Genomic DNA, 21,642 nt, shown 5'->3' with positions numbered 1-21,642 from the left:
ACACCCCTATTATAGAGTAAATCACATTACATATCTTGTCTTGTACACATTCAAATTTTAAAAATTTAACAATGTCTCATTGAACAGGAGAAATATTTTATCTCGCTAGCAAACATTTTGCTCAAAGTAGACCATAGGGGGCAGTGTAGGGTAAAGAACATAAGCTTACCACATAATATCTAGAAGTAGAAAAATGTCTCCACTGTGAGATCAATAAAGTCAATCAATCAATCGAAAAATCAATTCTTCCCTATCAATTAATCGCCTGTTCGTGTCATCCCAGAGTGATAATCATTTCCTTCAAAAGCCGGCCATACACTGCATGATCTTTTCAATTGTTGCTCGCAGCTACAACTCAAACTGTACGACAAAACCGAAGGGTTTGAAAGTTCAATGCTCATGATATGTGTTCTTCCACTGTACGGCCCGACGCACTGATGCAATCTATCTGCTCACACTGCATGTCTAGAAACCACACGCTACACTCAGCACCGAGAGATGGCGCTGGTCGGACTCGTCAGTCTGGAAGAAGAACAACTCCCTTGTTTGCCCATGTGCATTGCATGAGGTTCTGGTAAACTGGTTCTTATCTCTGCTTCAAAAGCAGGATTTGCTCACTAACACCTCAACTGAATTTCAAACATGTTTGATTTTCTCCCGGCCTTATGATTCCTGATGGGGAGGTGGTCGTACCCCTTGTACGCTCCACGGAGGACGCACCACGAGGCTAAAACTGGGTAGCCTCGTGAGACCATCCTGATCTCGCGAGCTTTCAAGGTTTCACTCGCAGATCAGTCTGGAGACTCTCCGTTAAAGAAAATTTGGAGCCGTTCACCAAACGAACGTCCAATCAGCGTTGGCTTTGAGGCGGGTTGAGGTGTGACGCAACGAGAAGCGCGACAGTTCAGTCTAAAGAACATGGCGGCTTCAGCCGATGAAACTAGCGTTAGCGTGGCTATCGAGCAAGTTTTATCGGAATTACAGAGCATTTCTTCACTGAAAGAAGAGCAAAACACTGCTATGGAGGCTTTTCTCAGAGGAAAAGATGTTTTTGCTCTTCTCCCGACTGGTTTCGGCAAGAGTTTGATCTATTAATTGGATTGTGCCTGGCTTATGGTTGTGTTTTCGTCGTCCCTCTGTTAGTACGTCATATGCTTTGTTGATCTGATTGGTTTATTTGGCCCGTCTATCACCAACATAGGCCAATCAGCTAGGTTAGAAACTGGGTCCGACCGGAGAATCGACCCAAAAAAGGGCAAAAACTTGTACAGTGTATGCCTTGCTTAAGAGTTGTTCTCAATCTTTTTGATTATTGATATTTAGGGGCTAAATCATAAACTATCAATAGAAGGTAATGTTTGGAACGCCCCACTAGTATTTCTACGTTATTACAAATGTATCTTGGTATGTAGCAAGGAAACTTCTTAAAATGACATAAATTAGCCTCAGGGGCTGTGCGGCCCTCATGGATGTGTAAAACATAAACCATCTTTATGTAAGACAATAACTATTATGGCTCCTCTGGCTATGTGAGATTCCATCTTTAAGCTCGTTTGTAGATACCTTAGTTGACTATGTGAGGATTAGGGCTGAACGACTTTGCCAAAAATTTAAATTGCCATTATTTTCAACCAATATCGCAATTTTACTTTGAATAAAGCACAAGCATGTTTTTTCTAACCTGACTCCGCCAGATGGATTTGCTCCGCATATCCATCTGGAAACCTTCTGTTGAAGTAATTTTGGGAAGGGGAGAAAATACTGGTTAGCTGATTGGCCTATGTTGGTGATAGACGGGCCAAATAAACCAATCAGATCAACGAAGCATATGACGTACTAACAGAGCGATGACGAAGAGGAGCCAATTGATAGATCAAACTCTTGCCGAAACCAGTCTGGAGAAGAGCAAAAACATCTTTTCCTCTGAGAAAAGCCTCCAGAGCAGTGTTTTGCTCTTCTTTCAGTGAAGAAATACTCTGTAATTCCGATAAAACTTGCTCGATAGCCACGCTAACGCTAGTTTCATCGGCTGAAGCCGCCATGTTCTTTAGACTGAACTGTCGCGCTTCTCGTTGCGTCACACCTCAACCCGCCTCAAAGCCAACGCTGATTGGACGTTCGTTTGGTGAACGGCTCCAAATTTTCTTTAACGGAGAGTCTCCAGACTGATCTGCGAGTGAAACCTTGAAAGCTCGCGAGATCAGGATGGTCTCACGAGGCTAGTTTTTTCATGACCTTGAAATCCTAGTTGTGCAGCATTGCAGGACTTTGCTGTAACATTTGCATGAAAAAGTTCTTACTTCTACCATAATGCATAGATCTAGGTGCTAGCTGCAACACTCTGTTTCCTTCTATGCAATAGCAGCCCCACTTTAATCATATTACCGCCACCTAAAGGGCTGGAGTGAGAAATTTTGTGTCTTACTTTTGTTAAATGTATTGTGACTAAAAATTGAGCGCCACTGTGATTTGAAAACTGTGTTTTTCTAAATTGCAATTATATTACAAATGCAATTACTCGCCCAGCCCTAGTGTGGACATAGCCTTAGATAAGGGGAAAGAAAGTCAAAATGCTTCATTTTCATCTCATAGGTACTAACATCAGTGTTATGTCCTAACAGCTGCCCAAACTCCCCAGTGTACCATTGGGCTCAGTCTCTGGTATCCAGAGGTAATCCCAGAAGAGATGCTAAGGAGCAATGGATCTACTTCTAGCTCTTACAAGAGGAAATAACTCCTCATCATAGCACTTAGAGTAAACCTGATCATTCTATGAAAGAAGCCCATTCAATTGATTAGATCTAGGATGTCCTCCTTAAAGTCATACATTTTCTTTTATCAAGCATTTTTATCGTCTTTAATGAATCACAACGCCATGTTTTTGAAGACTTCAGGCTTAGACTGCAAACAGAATTAGACAACAGAAACTGGCAACAAAAGAAAATAATAAAATCCTTAGAAGACACCCTAAGAAAAAATAAAACACCATTAGAGAGAATAAAACACCCTTAGAAGAGAAACATAAAATTAAAGAACATATAGGATATCATTTTTTTATTCTCTCTTAGATAAAAACGGAAAAAAAAATCTCTTAGATAAAAAAAACAGATACATTTGTAGAATTTTTAAAACATCCTTAGAATATAATTATAAGTAAATTTAGCTTGTTGTATTAATGTGAAGCACAGCTTGTGCTAAATCAGTCTATGCTGGGGGGCCGGTGGTCAGGTTTTGATTGTCAACCAGGGTGTAGATTTCCGTGTTTCTTTGTTCCTGTTCTTACATCAGAGTGAGGACCATTGTTCCAACTTCCAGCTATTAGATTAAGAACCTTGAACTTGTACCAAAGTGAGGACATATTTCTGGTCCTAACGTCACTTTTGGCTAATGATTAGTTTAGGATGTGCACTGAGGTTCTGAGGTTTCACTTCTTAAATAAAAATAAAAAGGTTTAATAACCTTTTAAAGCCTGATCCAAGAATGAAACAAAACAGAAAATTACTTTTTTTTGGTTTGAAGTCCTTATTTGGCCTTTTAACAAAATATGTAAAAAGAAAAAACAGAAATACATCTTTGATATTAATAATTTATTACTATGCGATAAGTCAAGATTATTTTTTGTTTAGTCTTCTGCCCTCTGTTATCAGGTATATCTGATTGTGTACAATAGGATTTTGAGCAAAGTTTTTTACCATTAAATTATGCAAAAGGTGTCAGACGCAAAACATTTCAGAAACCATATGTATCAAATATGATACATTTGGCATTACAGGGTTAAAGTCCAATAGATCACTGGTTTGTATATAGATTCTGTTGAAATCATGGCTTCGATTTTAGGTAAGCTCCTAGGTTGGATTAAGTTGTTGATTTGGGGTATATAAAGACGAAAAGCTTAGGTTTAAGGCTTTGCTATTCGTCCTCAATTATGAGAATAAGGTAAGGGTTAAAAATTAAGAGAAAACTGTCATGGTGAATTTTGCAAGAAGTCAATAAATCTTAGGGTTAGGCATAAAATATCATGGTAAGTTATTTAAAGTGTTAGTAGGGATGCACGATAGCCTGACGTAGTCCGACTCAATTCTAGTCAGAATGAGTCTGATGCTGCTCCATAGAGCTGTGATTATGGGGCGTGTTTCGAACGAACCAGGAAAAAAAATGCCTCTGCACTCAATTGGATAGACCTACAACCAATAAGAGCAACGGAGTGCGTGACGTATGTTAAGCGAGGCATAGTTGTTGTCAACACAAATCAAAACGTGCAGTTGCACGCCTAGAATAAGAAGATGAGACTTGATCGCGTTTCTCTGTTCCTCTTTTAAAATCTTCTAGAACAGACCTAATAGCAGAATCTACTCACCTAAACTCTCCAGCGGCAGCCATTATTGTTGTCACCCAAGCGCGCATTGGTCACGTGGTTGATTACGTTACTGTTGGTCATCTGTCCATCATCGTATAAAGCCCGCCCTAACAATTTGATTGGATCGCCTGCCAGTGGGCGATAATACTCGCGACTATGGAGCAGAGCCAGACCGAACTTCCCGACCTCAAACTTTGTGGGCGGGGACTAAGTTTGTAATGGCACCCAGGCTAGATGCACGATATAATCGGCCCCCTATCGGTATCGGCCTTAAAACTGAATATCGGACATCGGCCACCCCACCGATATTTAACCCGATATTTGATCAGCTTCTGAGTTTCTAAAGTCTAAAAAATAAAATAAAAAATAGTACTTCATCTTCTTCCTCAAAAACTTCTTTTTTACAGACTTAAAAACTTCTAAAGACGAGGGGAAAAATATTGATACATTAAAATATCCTAATATCTTCATATGCTGATATATTGCCATTTAAAAACACCATATCAATCTCTTTTACTAATGAAATATGGCTATATGTCATCGTTATGCTACGAAATCCCCCGAAAATTCACCAAATGTTGCCATATTTTTATATGTTGATATATTGACGCGGTATCGATCTATTTTACTAACAAAATCTCACAAGAATTTGCAAAATATCACAAGAGTTTGTAACAGAACGATGAAATTTTACGAGATTTTGAAAGTAAAATAGATCGATACCGCGTTTTTAAAAATCTATTTGATATCAGCATATGAAAATATATTTGAGTATATTATTTTTCAAAGTGTCAGAAATGGATAACAAAACTGCTATTTTCAATGACTACTTATTTTTGTCCAGCTTTAACATCGGTATCGATATCGGTTATCGGCTACATGAGTTTTAAAATATCGGCATATCGGATATCGGCCAAAATCCCAATATCATGCATCCCTAAGGGTTTGTTATGCACCTGTGATGGTTAGACTTCTGTTTACCAATAACTGATAAATTTTCAGTTATTGGAGATAACTGAAAATCAATGGAGTCAATACGTAGTTCTCAGTACATGTTTCAGAATGAGAATGTGTGTAAGGGTACGAGTTGGAACTAGAGAACGCATAAAATATCAGACCCTAAAGGTACCAAGAAAACAAGGTCTTTCTAGTTATTCATGTAACCCACCCTGAACCTTGTACTCAGACTGAATGTGGATGTGCGGATCAGGCGGTAAGCCTGATAGCAGTCATCCAGCAGCAGTTTGTATATTTGAGAAATGTAATTGTGGGGAACACAATTCTAGCATCCATCCTTCCAAAGATCCCTTATTAAAGGAGCTTTTCTGACGGATCTCTGCCTCTGGATGAAGTAAAAACTGCTACAGATTACATTTCCCACCGTCGTGCTTGAGTTGTTCTATCTGGATTGAAGTGCTTAGCTTTCTGCCAGAGGTGCAGACTCTCCTTTCCTGCACTCGAAGGGATCCGACAGCGTGGTGAATTAGATTAGCAAGGTGTGAGCTACAGCGCGCAGCGATGTTGGATTTAGCCTGCCTCTCTTCTCCATTATCTCTGAATGGAAGGCAGACAATTTGTCCTCATAGAGGCATCATTGCCTAAATTAGATCTTAGGCTGCTTCTGATGTGCTTTCATCACTAGAAATTCAGATGGAGGTTTTCTTTCCGATGCCTGTGACACATTATGAACAAAATATGAACATGTCAGCTATTTTAAGCAGGACCTGATGTGTTTTAATACTTATTAGATTTATATCTAGATATGTTCTGAAATATAACACTGCAAAAAAAATGAAATCCAAAAGTAATTTTGTCTTTTTCTTTAATTGAGGAGGTAAGGGATTCACTTTGCCTATAGAACAAGACAATTTAAATTTAAAATAAAAAAATGCATTGTCTTATTTCAAGTGTATATTATCTAATTATCTTATTTTAAAAGTACAAATACTCATTGCATTGCCAAATCATCTTATTTACCTGCTCAGATTAAAAGGAAATGCACTTGACTTATTTCTAGATTACTTTTGCAGTGAACTTTAATATTTACAGTAGCACTGGAAAAACGATCTAGCAACAAGTAAACATTTCTTAATTAAGTGTATTTACCCTTAATTTGAGTACATAAATGAGTTTGCCAATGGAATGAGTATTCTTACTTTTGAAATAAGATAATTAGATAATATGCACTTTAAATAAGAGAATGCAATTGTGTTTTTTTTTATTTTAAGTATAAATTATCTGGTTCCATTGGCAAGATTTCTCTTTAACTCCTCAAAGAGTTAAATAGAAACAAATGCACTTATTTTAAGAAAATAAGTGGCCCTTCCCAGTCAAACTGCAGCCAAATGGCAGCCTACTCCCTCCAACTCCCGGCAAAATCCCCTCCAACTTCCTAACCTGACTCCGCCACCTGGAAACCTTCCGTAGAAATTATTTTGGGAAGGCAGGGAATCGAAACCGGAATCTTCTTGCTGCGAGGCAGCAGTGCTACCCACTGCTCCGCTGCGCTAACCTGACTCCGCCAGATGGATTTGCTCCACATATCCATCTGCAAACCTTCCGTAGAAGTAATTTTGGGAAGAAGCGAAATTACTGGTTAGCTGATTGGCCTATGTTGGTGATAGACGGGCCAAATAAACCAATCAGATCAACGAAGCATATGACGTACTAACAGAGCGATGACGAAGAGGAGCCAATTGATAGATCAAACTCTTGCCGAAACCAGTCGGGAGAAGAGTGAAAACATCTTTTCCTCTGAGAAAAGCCTCCAGAGCAGTGTTTTGCTCTTCTTTCAGTCAAGAAATACTCTGTAATTCCAATAAAACTTGCTCGATAGCCACGCTAACGCTAGTTTCATCAGCTGAAGCCGCCATGTTCTTTAGACTGAACTGTCGCGCTTCTCGTTGCGTCACACCTCAACCCGCCTCAAAGCCAACGCTGATTGGATGTTCGTTTGGTGAACGGCTCCAAATTTTCTTTAACGGAGAGTCTCCAGACTGATCTGCGAGTGAAACCTTGAAAGCTCGCGAGATCAGGATGGTCTCACGAGGCTACCAACTTCCAGCCACTGCAGTGACCTCCTCTTGCATATTTTTTTTACTCTGACTCCACCCTTTCACTGAATTACAGGGTCTGACCAGGAGATGACGCTTCTCTTTAGATCTTAATGTAGGGTGACCAAATGTCCGTATTTCCCGGGACATATCCGTATTTCACGTCCTGTCCCGGGCGTCCCGGGTTTTTTTTTAGAAAGTGAGGAAATGTCCTGATTTCACTGCGCACAGCGCTCCGTGTGACGTAATCCCTGAGCCGCGTCAGTGCGGGCAGCCCTGTTCTTAATCAGAGGCTCTGTTCGAAAACCTGGGCTGCATCCTCCAAGGACGCGGTCTACCTAGACTGGATCCTTCGAAGTCCTTGAAAATAAGGAGGCCGGAAGAGTTTTGGCTGTAAATTCGAATAGGTCCTCCCTTTAGCGGGTTTTACCGCCGTATGCTCTGTTGCTTAGCAACCGTGAAAGTTGACACACAAAGCAGGAAAAGAATGAATACCGAGGTTTTCAAAACTGTTTATTTATTTCTTTTTTATTGTGAAGTGAACAAAGACTACACTCACAAGAATCCAGAGTGGAATAAATGTTCCAACCACCGGGAGCAGGAACTAATCAAATCAAATGTAATGATAGAAACCTTAGTCAGTTAAATAACCTGCTGCTGTCATTCTGCACATCTCTGATGTTGCTGCTATTTTCAAATATCCATTACTGGAAAAATGTCCATAGCTGCATATTGGTTATTTATTCCCCAGTTTTATATTGTCAAAACACTTTACAGAATTTTATTTTTTATATTTTAACTCTTCCCTATTATGTTATTCTTATACATTTTCCTAAGGTCCTCATCTGTGTGACCATTTTCAATAATCTTTCTGCTGCTGTAAATTTGCCCATTGTGGGACAATAAAGGGATTTTCTATTCTATTCTATAAAAGGGTTAAAAATATATAAGTAAATCTAAACAATGTATCTACAAAATGTATCTGCAAAATCTCTAATATTCAACAACAAAAAATACTTAGTTAAGCATATTGTGCAAAACAACAATAAAAAAATTAAACTCCTAACTCCTATTAAACCTTTAGATAAATCAAACTCTACCGCCACATATCTGTATCTCTATAACCATTAAAACAACTTGTAACAAGTAACATTTCCTCTCATCACGGATGATGAGACATTTGTTCTTTCAATCACCCCCCCCACCCCCCCACCCCCCCTCCGCTCCAAGGTGTCCTGGTTTTCCCGAATGAAAATATGGTCACCCTATCTTAATGTCCACAAATCATGACAGAAAGAAGATTTTAGTACAAAGATTGATGTTTAAAAATGAATTTTAGGAGAAAAGCCAAGGGCCCATTGAGGAAAGTTTAATATTCATCTTACTATACGATAAACCAGCACCTTGTTAAGATCACAGCTCCTTTTCACAGCAAGGAGTCCAGCAGAGAGAGGACAGATTCCCAACCCTATATAGGGCCGATGTCAGGTGGTCTTCTTTATCCAAATAACAGAGAATGCTTTGATTATTGCAGGTCTAAAACTGAAAGATTTAATAATAACAAAATCTAAAAGATCTTACAATATGTTAAGAGGTAAGTATTCCCATCTTGCTAATCTTTCAGATGGGAAACAAGCACTGTAACTGTGAATGGAAGCTAACTCTGTGGGGAATATGTGGAGTTTTTAATTATCAAGAACAAAACCCACCGCAGACGCCGTGATGTTTTCCAATAAATAAATTCAAGCTCTTTGATTAAACCTGTCCCAGTTGTTCGCATCTTTTACCATCAGCGCTTCCGTTCAGCCACAGATGTCATTGGGCAGATCTGCTGCTAAATGGCCTGCTATTGATTCCTTGTTGCCTCCTTCTGATGGAAATAGACCCAGTTCTCCCCGGGGTCTTCGGCATGTCGTCAGACTCGCTGGTTGCCGATCTTTCAGCCACTCAGAATGAGATTTTAACAGATAAGGGTTTTTCAGAGAAAGGATGAGTTACGATTCAATTTGATGAATGAAGCGGAGAGAATGAGGACAGCTCTTCAATGTAGATCAATACAAAACAGATCAGCAACTCAGCAGCCAGGCTCCTCTTTAAAGGTGTGACCAATCAAATGAATACAGAGTGAACTGATAAAGGGTAAATGTTGAAAAGCAAATTTCAAATGAATAACTAGAATATATACTTGACCATAATAAGTATCATTTTTCTAACCTTAAACATTTAAATGTCTGAAGCCACAGTAATATTTGTTGTAAGTCATTTTTTCTTCATCAATAACTTAAAGCTATTTCCTCTTTTCCCATCCAGGTGAAAAGGTGGAGAAACAGCTTTGCCGGGATGCCATCCTCCCTATGCCCACCATCTGTGAGGTGCCTTGCCCAAAGGACTGTGCCCTCAGCCCTTGGACTCCGTGGTCATTTTGCTCCCATACTTGTTCTGGAAAAAACACAGAGGGGAAACAGACCCGAGTCCGTTCCATCCTCGCTCACAACGCAGGAGAAGGTGGGTCCTCCATCACATCGCCTCCATCGCCAGAGTGTTATATCAGCGAGCTGTCAGGGTCACCTGCTCACTCTGTCACTAGAGGTCTTTACAGAAACGTCTTTATGCTCATTTAGAGGTACACACCAGATAAGCATGAAGGAAACAGCAAAAATCACATCAACTTAGTAAACTTCAAAAAACAGTTTCTATACTTTCCTGAGGTTCTTTTTGAATAAAAAAAGGGTTTAAAGATTCTGAATAGATTGGAGCACATTTATGGAATTAGTTCTGCTGCAGTAAATATTTAGCTGTTTCCGCTGCTGAGTTAGATACTAACCTAACCCTGCATTACAATCACTCTTCGTCCTGATGGCACGAACCGACGCCAACACACCGTAAACACCAATAAGTCACCAAAGCTCAAACATTTTAAGCCAGTCTGTTTAGACTAGTATTTGTGAGTTGATTAACTTGAAATCAAAAGTTAACACACACACATACTATATATATATATATATATATATATATATATATATATATATATATATATATATATATATATATATATATATATATATATTAGGGATGGAATGGTTTATTGCGTTCGGTTCATGCGCTGCTCCTTTTTCTCATAGGCAAAGCGATTACCCTCCAGAGCAGAAGGTGGCGCTACTGCGACCAAAACAAACCACCAGTAGTAAACAAGAAGAAGAAGAAGCGAAGCAGCGTAGCCGGGTGTAACAGAAAAAAATCAGTTGTGGAGAATTGTGTGGGTATGGCGAGTGGGAAAGAACAGGAGTTGGAAGACGCGCCAGCAGCACTTTATAGGTCTGCTGTATGGGACCACTTTGCATTTAGAGTGACCTACGATGACGGCGGAAAGAAAGTTGTGGATAAAAGTGCAACAGTGTGCAAGCATTGTGCAATACGTTTTGTTTATGCTAACAGCAACATGACCAACATGTCATGCTAACCCCGAAATCCCTCATACTCCGTCAGCGCTCCACCCCGCTGCGCTCCAGACCGGCTGCGCAAAGCAAAGCCTACAGCCTCCACTGTGGCTCCCGTCCGCTCCGCTCTGACATTTCCTCATATTTTAATGGAATCACAGCTGATTGTTAAAAAACAACACTTGTCTTACTGCAGTTTAAAAAGGAGAGTGTTTCATAAAGTATTACAGACTCTTAAAATATGCTAATAATAATAAATAATAAGCCACCTTCCCAAGATTAACAGACAGTACAACAGTCTAAAGCCAATATCTATAGTTATTAGTGTTTTATTTTAAAGAGCATTGAATTGAAAATAGTCCAACGTTAGCCCTCAAATACAAAAATATAACTACTTGTACTCATTTTTAAAAGTGGACACCAATATCTTTTTTTTTTTTTTCGGGTAAGGGAAGGAAAGATTATTTGGGGCACAGTTCAGTACAGGGACAATTCAAAGTGCTTTACATATAATAAAAGGAAAATAAAAGCAGAATAAAAGCAAATAAAGATTAAAAACATGGTAAGAGCAGTTGGTAACAGAAATAAAAACAGCCTTAAATCTAACTCCAACAGTCAAAGGCAGCTCTAAACAAATGGGTTTTAACTCTGGCTTCAAAGAACTCAGGCTTTCAGCTCTTTTCCAGTTTGCTCCAGATCAGTGCAGCATAGATGCTGCTTCTCCATGTTTTGGGTGGACAGAGTAGGCTGGAACTAGAAGACCTGAGTGGTCTGGGAGGTAGATCCACTGACAACAGATCTGCTATGGATTGAGCTGTAATTTCTAGACTAATAGAAGGATTTTAAAGTCTATTCTCTGAGATACAGGGAGCCAGTAGAAGGACTTAAGAACCGGCTGATGTGTTCTGTTTTCTTAGTCTTAGTGAGGACACAGGCAGCAGCTGTCTGATGGCCTTTTTAGACAAACCTATGAACACAATGTTGTAGCGATCAATTCTAATAAAGATAAATGCATGAATGAGTTTTCTATATCCTGATTGGACATTAGTCCTTTAATTGTGGAGATATTCTTTACTTGATAAAAAGCTGACTTATTAACTAACTGCCTTTATGCGTCTATGAAAACGATTTAAGACCCAGAATTAAAGCAAGCAGGTCAGGGTGATTTCAAAAACAAGCGTTTATTAAAAGATCAGTGTGCGGCTGCTTGTCAGCTGGGGCAGGTCTATTGGATTCTCTGTAGAGAGGTGAACTCAGGTTAGTGATTACAGACCTTGGACGGTAAACGATGATGAGTATGTAAGTCACTAACCTGGTTAAAGTTCAGTCTGAGCTCAGAAGAAGGAGTGGAGTCCAGAGGGATTGTAGAGCAACGGCAAGCAGAAGCCAGAGCATGCAGAAGGGCAGAAGAATCCGTTGGGATAAATTTAAAAGCCAGAGTTGAAGCAGGAGCTGGTTTCCAGGCCAGAAGATCAGAAATCCGAAGAGGTACCGAAGGAGTTTCCAATCCGGGGTCAGAAGACAGATTCAAGGTCGTAAACGGGCAGGATCCAGGTAACAGTGCGGAAACAGATCAGGCAACAGTGCAGAACAGCGAAAACCAACACCCAGAAGACCAGGGACTGAAACTAGTTAGGATCAGGTAATCAGAAACTCACAGCTAGGCTAGAAAACCCTCACATTCGGCTCGAATGATCTAGCACTGATGGCTGGGAACAGGCAGCTTAAAAAGAAAGCAGGAACAGGTGGATCTGATGAGCTAAGTCCAGCCATCAGTGCCAAGATCATGACATTGGTAGATTATCTAAGGAGCTGCTGGTCAAATTTATGCATAAAACTGTTTTTTTTTGTTTGGTGTTTTTGCATTAAGATGGAAGAAACTTGTCATTTTACATTTAAATGATATCTTGTGTGTCTCAAACAGTGACTGCTAAAGTTGTGGCTTGGGTTTCTGTTATGCAGGGTAAGGCATAAGATTCCTAGAACCTTTAGTTTATCTGAGACTCTCTGCTTTAGAAGACACGGATGTTTTCTCTTTTGTTCAAGGTCTTTCCCTGCTGTCGCTGGTCCAGCCCATATTTGGTATATCTGTGTTTGACGCTCTTAGCTTACAGCTGTGATATTTGTTGATTTAGTCGCTGGTCTTCCAATGCTTTAATAACATTAGTGTTTTTTCCTGTAGTATCCTTTTGCTTCTAGACATATTGTCCTTTAAACAAAAACCTTTAGAGCTCCTTAGTCATTTCTCAGCACCTTAAATCCATGTTTAACAGGTAAATTCCAGCAGCAATAAAAGAATCCATGCAGCCAATCACAGTTAGGAGATTCCTTTGAAACAATTTAAACATAATAAAGCTTATCAGATTGTTGCTTATTTCTTGCTTATAGATCATAATAATACCATTCAGATTTCTAACATGTTTGCTGCTCTTCCCATCTGATTTAATGATCACATGTTTGTTGCTAAAAACTTGAAAAGGCTGCATTCAGATTCTCTTTATCAACCTTTCAAGGTTTTAAAAACATTAAAACTTTAAAAATCACACTCAGAATGTTACAGTAATTCAATCTAAAATGTGCCACTAGATAAAAAAATCTTCCACTATAAAATTATTTGAAAGAGTTTTTTTTAAATGTTGTTTTCTTTAAACCAACATCATTCGTAATCATACATCATAAATAAATTATAGATTTTTTTTAAATGTATTAAGTTTGGGCAGGAAAAAAACAGCACTTATCCAAAAATATTTTCTATTTTAGAGCAGCAACAGTTCTGACTAGGTGAGAAACAGTACAGCAGATGAACTCTGAGAAAAACTCGGTTTTTATGTCAAAGGGATGAAAGAGAGAACATCCTGTTAGTGAAAATTAGTCCATAATGTTTCGGAAAGAAACAGCACTAAACACTGAAAAATAGAGGAAACTGTATTTTCTGTGATGAAAGTTGTTGATGGCAGCAGTCACTGCCTAACAGGACAAGAAAAAAAATTAAACTACTATGACAAGAAAAAAAAAACAGAATGAAGCTGTCATAAAACGGGAAAGAGGACCCAGTACTCTAGGTGAGACAGTCAGTAGGAAAGTTCCTAACGTTTATTAATATAAAAATATCAACAAAGTGAAAATAAAGTGGAGCTGCTAGGATGTGCGGCTCGCGGATGCTGCAGGAGGGGGGCGGGGCACCGCCCTATCTCTGACACTCTGTGGGAGAAACACAGGTAAGTGACCACAGTCACCTGACAGAAGAAGATCTCAGTGAGTCACTTACCTGGTTTAACAGTTCAGTCCATCACCCATGAGGGGGTGCGATCCAGCTGATGGGCTGACTGCTGACACGACAAGCGTCACCCAGAGGGTCCCCGGTGCTGCAGCTCCGGAGAATTAACAGGAAGCCCATCCAGGCCAGGGATACAGAACTGGCAGGAACTGACAGATGAGACGGGATCCAGGCATCCTAGAGCTCCCAGGCAGGTTCAGAGTCCGACTGAGTCTGGAAGCGTGACCAGGAGCAGACAGGATCAGGTGCAGACGGGCAGGCTCAGTGGGAGAGGGTAACAAAGACAGGACGTGGAACCAGAACCTAATGCAGGAACCTTTAAACTGGTCTCCACCTTGGAGTCAGGCTTACTGGGACAAAGAAAAACAGATCCTCCCCGCGTATAGAGCCAAAAAACCCAGAGGACTCAGCAGGAGAGGAACAGGAGACGAGACAGACACAAAAGCCTCTTTCCACTGGCTGCCAGGATCCAGGACATGAACCTTGGAATCAACAGAACTGAACATAAAACAAAACCTAAAGATCTGGCCATGATAGCTGGAACTGAGCCCAATATAAGGGCACCTGGCAGGTGGATGAGATGAGTGATAATTAGGAGCTGGAAAGAGTCAAGCAGGTGAACAGCATGAGCAATTAAGGCCAGCTATCACAGCCGATCATGACAGAGCTTGGTACATTTATACACACGTCATGATCAGATCATTTTATTTCGTTTCCATGTAAACAGAGATTTTGAAATTCCAATCAACCACGATTTAGATCTGATCAGAGGAGCCAGTGATGCCTAAATAGTCAAAAACGCAGAGACTAGAATTGGCAGGAATGAGCAGAGTTTGGATAATAAAATAACAAGGAGAATTCACAGGAATATGACAGAGAGAGCAGGACGTGAAACAGACTAGCATGAGGTTGAGGAGAATATTAAGATCAGGTAAGATTAATCAGGGAAGACTGGTGAACAGCTGCAGAGGGCAGCTGACAGGAAGGAGGCTTATTAACACAGAAGGAAGACTAACACTCATCTAAGAGAATAAATCACGATACACAGAATGGAATAAATATGAAGTGAGTATGGCAAGAGGTTTCTAACAATAAACAACCAAGGAATAAGTAGAAAAAAAATGTTCTCCAACAACTGATGATCATGATGGATAAAAAAAAAGAATAATTAGTAGCAGCTTATTTTTAACATGACAGTTAATTCATTCACCAGTGTAGTGTTGCATAAAGGTCTTAACTTTTACTTATCTAACACTGAAAAATTCTTTAAAAAAAAACTAAAAAACCTTACATATTCTGCATTCTTTTTTTATGATTAAACCAGCTCTGCTCGTTCATCAGAAACACTGAATTTCAAATTATTAAACACTTAAATCACATCATTTCATTAGAGAAATCATTAATTAAATTATTAAATTGTATTCCATTTAATTTCAATTCTATTCAGTTTATTTCTATAACGCCAATTCACATCATGTCATCTTAAATCACTTTCCAGTTCACCAGATCATCCAGTCAGATTGATTCAAAGTTTTCTGTCTAAGGAAAAGCAGTTTGTTGTATTGACTAATTGACTCTTCAGCAATCCCTCACACTAAGCATGCTTGTAGCGACAGTGGAGAGGAAAAACTTCCTTTGAACAGGAAGAAACCTCCAACAGAACCAGGCTCAGTGTGAGCGGCCATCTGCTGAGGCCCACTGGGGTTCAAGGAGACAGAAGCAGACACAGAAAAAGCAACTGTAAAAAAGCTGCCTGGTCCAGGAAACACACAGCAGGGCAGATGAGCTCCATGAAGAGAGCACATCCATCCAGTCATGGTCAGAGAAAGAGGACTACACAGACAAAAGGCAGATCTCCAACAAAAGAAATCAAACAAAGGTCTTAATGGCAGCAGCACAGCTGATATTTCTCTCCAGGATGGAGTCACAGCCAAACAGGAACAGACCAGATGAAGCTACTATGAGAAAAAGCAGAGAGAGCAGAACGTTAGAGATTGAACTAACAGATTCTGCAGAGTGGGAGAATAGAGATAGAATGAAGCAGAATGATGAAAAAGGGGTCCCTATGTCCTCCAGCAGTCTAAGCCTATAGCAGCGTAACTATAGAGATAGCTCAGGATAACCTGAGCCACTCTAACTAGAAGCTTTAATACGATTCTTTATTACCTAATTTTTAAACACTTGTTAGTCCTATCACATTTTGTTTCTAATTGATTTTGTTCAAAAGAACGAAAAGAAAATAAACTTTGACCTATTAATAATCCAGCATTTGTGCTTATTTATTATAACATGAAACAGAGCAAAAACAAAATATTTCAAAGAACATAAGATGGTTTAGTGCATCCTTTCATGTATGACCTGCGAAGCTCTCTTTATATGGAATCCCTGTTACTGCTGCAGCTGTGATATGGTTCTGCTTGCTTTCATGTGCTGGAAACAATCATGCATGCTGATTATTTCAAAGCTATTTAAGGGTTTCTGTTTAGATGCCTGCATTTTTATTTAAATGCTTTGAAGGTCTACAAAAAGTTAGACATGGAGCAAAGGATTTGAAACGGTGGCTTTTGAAAGCTTTCACACACTTGTTCACATGGTCAGGGATTATAGCAAAAAAAAATCCTGAGCCTCAACTTTGTCATCCCAGGCAATCAACTCATATTGTATATATAAATATATATATATATAAAATATACATGATTTGTATATATATATATATATATGTAGCTCCATGATTTGGTTCGAAAAATTATTTTCTTTTACTGTCTGTGAAATGAAGCTTAAGCATAAATTGAATCTGGAACCGTGTTCAGCGCCGGCCAAACAACTCTGAGGTTACATCTTCTCCAAAGCCAACCATCAAGATCCCCTTCATTTAGCTTCTAGCCTAGCTTCGCACAAACGCATGCAGACTAACTTTCCCCCACCTCCATTCCATCTCCTCCCTCATTTTCAATTCCGACCTATCCAAGGCTTATTCCAGAGAAGACTACTCTAAACCTTTTCTAGGTTACTCACCCAAGAAAATGTTAATTCACAGCATCAAAGTTGTCTGCCGGGGCTCCAGCGCCAAATATCTTATTCAATTTATGTCTTTATCTGCTTCTTGAACCCCAGTGGGCCTCAGCAGATGGCCGCTCACACTGAGCCTGGTTCTGCTGGAGGTTCTTCCTGTTCAAAGGGAGTTTTTCCTCTCCACTGTCGCTACAAGCATGCTTAGTGTGAGGGATTGCTGAAGAGTCAATGAGTCGATGCAATCAGCTGGTTTTCCTTAGATGTGAATGATGTGTGTTACCTGTTTGAGAATAAATATTTCGAAAACTTTTCTAATCGCAGCTTTTCTCTGTTAATTAAATTAATTTTAAAAGAGAAATCCAAGATCATGTGGAAGAGAAAACAAGATTATCCACCTGTGTCCTTTTTTTTGTCTTAGCGGCATGTTTTCTAGTTTTCTAGATCTTGTTGATGCTTAATTTGAGTGAAGTCAGTTTTAAAACTTAGACACATTATAAAAAAATCCCATTAAAGTCCCCCTATGTATGCATGTATTCCCAAACAGATGCAGCAAGGTATTCCTCTGTGCAGCTTTGCCAGGACTAAAACTATTCATTGTTTGTGTTGCACTGCAGGAGGACTCCAGTGTCCCAATGTTAGTGCACTGCAAGAGGTGAGGAGCTGCAACGACCATCCGTGCACCGTGTATCACTGGCAAACAGGTCCTTGGGGTCAGTGCATCGAGGACTCCTCCATCCCCTCCACCAACGCCTCTGTGGGGAGAACGCGCAGCAGCGACGCCTTGTGCTCCGTGGGAATGCAAACCCGTAAAGTCATTTGTGTCCGAGTCAATGTGGGACAAGTTCCTCCTAAAAAGTAAGAAAACAAAACAGTAATAGTTGATACACTCTCTGTCCCTGACAAAGGACGTCACTCTGGTTGTAAAGACTGTCTGTTCCTCAAAAGTTGAAAAATCAATCCACTGGACTTTGTTTCCAAGTTTGAAGATGTTTCTCTTCCATCCAGGAAGCTTTTTCAATCCAAAATGTCAGAAATAGTGTTGAGTTCCAGGTTTTATCCAGCAGCCCAACAAAAACAAATGTTTTAGTTTAGAAAACATGCAAATAGAAACGGATGAATGGGTCCCCCCCCCTTTGGAATGGGGGTCGTTTGGCTTCTTTGTTATCCTGCAATGCCCCATACCTGTCTATGGCACTTTCTCAATTCACGAGAACGCGAGTACGTACTCGCAATCTCGTCAAGTCCGTTTTTGGCGCGAACGCAGAAAGATCGGACTTGACGAGAACGCAAGCACGTATGTGTATTGGAACAGAAGAGTACTCGTGACGTCATCACATGCAACGTTCTTTAGCATTTCTTTAACAGTCAAAACTATTTATTCCCTACACAAAACATTTTGAAAACAATATTTTTAATTTCTAAAGCTTAAAAAACATTTTTTTTTAATTACCGAACTGTGGGTATAAAACCAGCAATGGTGGGAATTTATTTGTTGGGAGTTGTACTGGTCGTAGTGGTTGAGCTGATTACAGGCAGCACAAGGCAGTCAGATAAACACAAAACAAATGGACGTTTGGCCGAATTAAAGCAAAAAACCGCCATCCATAGGTGGATTAATGACCGGGCCTACCGGGCCCAGGCCCAGGGGGCCAGAGGCCCCAAGGGGCCAGGCCAACTTGGCCCCGCGGCCGCGACCCAAGCAAAACTACTTTTGCAAAAATAATAATCTTAGGCCCCAAGGGGCCAGGCCAACTTGGCCCCGCGGCCACGATCCATAGAGGGTAAGAGGCCCCAAGGGGCCATGATCCATGGAGGGTAAGAGGCCCCAAGGGGCCAGGTCAACTTGGCCCCGCGGCCACGACCCACAGAGGGCCTGAGGTCCTAAGGGGTCAGGCCAACTTGGCCCCGCGGCCATGATCCATAGAGGGTAAGAGGCCCCAAGGGGTCAGGCCAACATGGCCCCGCGGCCATGATCCATAGACGGTCAGAGGCCCCAAGGGGCCAGGCCAACTTGGCCCCGCGGCCACGATCCATAGACGGTCAGAGGCCCCAAGGGGCCAGGCCAACTTGGCCCCGCGGCCACGATCCATAGACGGTCAGAGGCCCCAAGGGGCCAGGCCAACTTGGCCCTGCGGCCACGATCCATAGAGGGTCAGAGGCCCCAGGGGGCCAGGTCAACTTGGCCCCGCGGCCACGATCCATAGACGGTCAGAGGCCCCAAGGGGCCAGGTCAACTTGGCCCCGCGGCCACGACCCACAGAGGGCCTGAGGTCCTAAGGGGTCAGGCCAACTTGGCCCCGCGGCCATGATCCATAGAGGGTAAGAGGCCCCAAGGGGTCAGGCCAACATGGCCCCGCGGCCATGATCCATAGACGGTCAGAGGCCCCAAGGTGCCAGGCCAACTTGGCCCCGCGGCCACGATCCATAGAGGGTCAGAGGCCCCAGGGGGCCAGGTCAACTTGGCCCCGCGGCCACGATCCATAGACGGTCAGAGGCCCCAAGGGGCCAGGCCAACTTGGCCCCGCGGCCACAACCCACAGAAGGCCAGAGGCCCCAAAGGGCCAGGCCAACTTGGCCCCGCGGCCGCAAGCCACAGAAGGCCAGAGGCCCCAAGGGGCCAGAGGCCCCAAGGGGCCAGGCCAACTTGGCCCCGCGGCCACGACCCACAGAAGGCCAGAGGCCCCAAAGGGCCAGGCCAACTTGGCCCCGCGGCCGCAAGCCACAGACGGTCAGAGGCCCCAAGGGGCAAGGTCAACTTGGCCCCGCGGCCATGATCCATAGAGGGCCAGAGGCCCCGAGGGGTCAGGCCAACTTGGCCCCGATCCATAGAGGGTCAGAGGCCCCAAGGGGCCAGGCCAACTTGGCCCCGGGGCAACGACCCACAGAGGCCCCAAGGGGCCAGGCAAAATTGGCCCCGCGGCCATGATCCACAGAGGGCCAGAGGCTCTCAATCATTATTATCAAAGCTAATTCTCAAATTGGATGGATCACACAACCTCACTCACATATTCTTTATCAATTATTAAAGGTTGTTTCTGAATTTTGATCACAGAACATAATGCAAATATTCTTGATTGATTGACAAAGCTCATTCTCAAATTTTGATTACACAACCTTACTCTGACAAATTATCATTATCAAAAAGCTCTATCTCGAATTTGGATCAAAGAATCTCACTCAAGTATTCTTAGCTGTGCCCCTCCCCCATCGAGTCTTTCATAAACCGGTCTGTTCTTTTAGAATCTCCTCATTTGGTATTTTGAACTCGTGAGAGACTGCTCAAAATTTGGTTTCCTTTCCCTCAGTTCAGACTCAGAGATAATTTGAAATCATTCAACAAGAAGTTTAACGCGCGCACACACACACACACACTTGAGTTGAGCATTACTTGGAAATTCTTATATTTTCCATTTTGCTGTTACTATCAGCATCTTCCCATTTTGTCCTTTTCTTTCGAAAAAGTTTACAGTCTGACATTTGTCACTGCTGTCAGTTAATAACTTTTTGGTCTTTGACCCATTTTGTCATTTTCTCGATTCGATCGTCACTGACCACTCTCTCCTGTCTGGCAGACATCGTTGCTGCCATCATAGCTAGCAAGCTGCCTGCAGATAGCAACATTTTGGTGTCCTTTGTGAAAATATTTAGATAGAAGACAAAAGTGCACAAAGTTGTACAATTATTATCTTTTCAAAATATTTGTTTCACTGTCAGTGTGATTGACCGAGTTTGCCGCTAGATTTCGTGTTTTATGGCCATACCTGGCTAGCGACTAAAAACATCATTTAGCGACTTTTTGGTTGTGAAGATAAGTGGTAAAAGCAGATCTGCCTGTTGGTCTTCCCACATTTTGCCATTTGGTACTTTGCACTCTTGTTGTTCACTCCAAGGCATTTGTCCCTGCCTTCAGCTAGTCACTTGGCTCTTTTGGAATATATTTCACTGTAATTGGCTCTCTCTCTCTTTCTCCTCAGTACAAATCAGTCTGTTCCCTTGCCATTTAGACATTTTCTTGATTCGATCATCACTGACCACTCTGCTCTCCTGCTGTCTATCAGACGAATCAGTTGATTCTCTGCTCTCAATTGTCTATGCTAGTAAGCTGTTATTCTCTGCTTTGGAGTGTTGATGCTGGGTTGCTAGTTTTCTAAATCACCTCACACACTTGAAGGAAGCAGCACCGATCATAAACACACAAACAAACTCACACACACACACACACACACATAGTTGGTTTATCTGTTGTGATAGGCAAAGAGCCAATGTGCAAAGAAAGAAGGGAAATATGGATCATAAACGTTTAAGTGGAGGAGCTAGAAAAAAAAATCAGCAAGAAAAGAAAAAAAATGAATCAGTTTTACTTGAGAGTGTTCCAAATATCTCCAGCTTCTTCAGTACAAAGACATCTGCTGAAAGCAATTCTATAAATGCTACTGCAAATTCAGCTAAGGTTAGCAATGCACCTGAGCTAGCATGTAGCTCCCAAGATCCTGAGACCACTACAAG

The 21,642-nt window shown here is 41.3% G+C and overlaps 1 protein-coding gene across 2 annotated transcripts in view; it reads left to right on the top strand.

The window, feature by feature from the left end:
- Positions 1–21,642, top strand: part of thsd7aa (thrombospondin, type I, domain containing 7Aa) — a 214,236-nt gene that overhangs the window by 118,968 nt on the left and 73,626 nt on the right. For both annotated transcript variants that reach the window (XM_038285906.1, XM_038285905.1), the window contains exons 7-8: positions 9,721–9,915; positions 17,751–17,991. In XM_038285906.1, coding sequence (XP_038141834.1) covers positions 9,721–9,915; positions 17,751–17,991 — 436 coding nt within the window. The remainder of the gene's footprint in view (positions 1–9,720; positions 9,916–17,750; positions 17,992–21,642) is intronic.

The sequence above is a fragment of the Cyprinodon tularosa genome, unplaced genomic scaffold, assembly GCF_016077235.1.
Source record: "Cyprinodon tularosa strain WSP-4 unplaced genomic scaffold, ASM1607723v1 ctg217, whole genome shotgun sequence".
NCBI classification, from domain to species: domain Eukaryota; kingdom Metazoa; phylum Chordata; class Actinopteri; order Cyprinodontiformes; family Cyprinodontidae; genus Cyprinodon; species Cyprinodon tularosa.
This window is presented reverse-complemented; position numbering and strand designations above follow the sequence as displayed.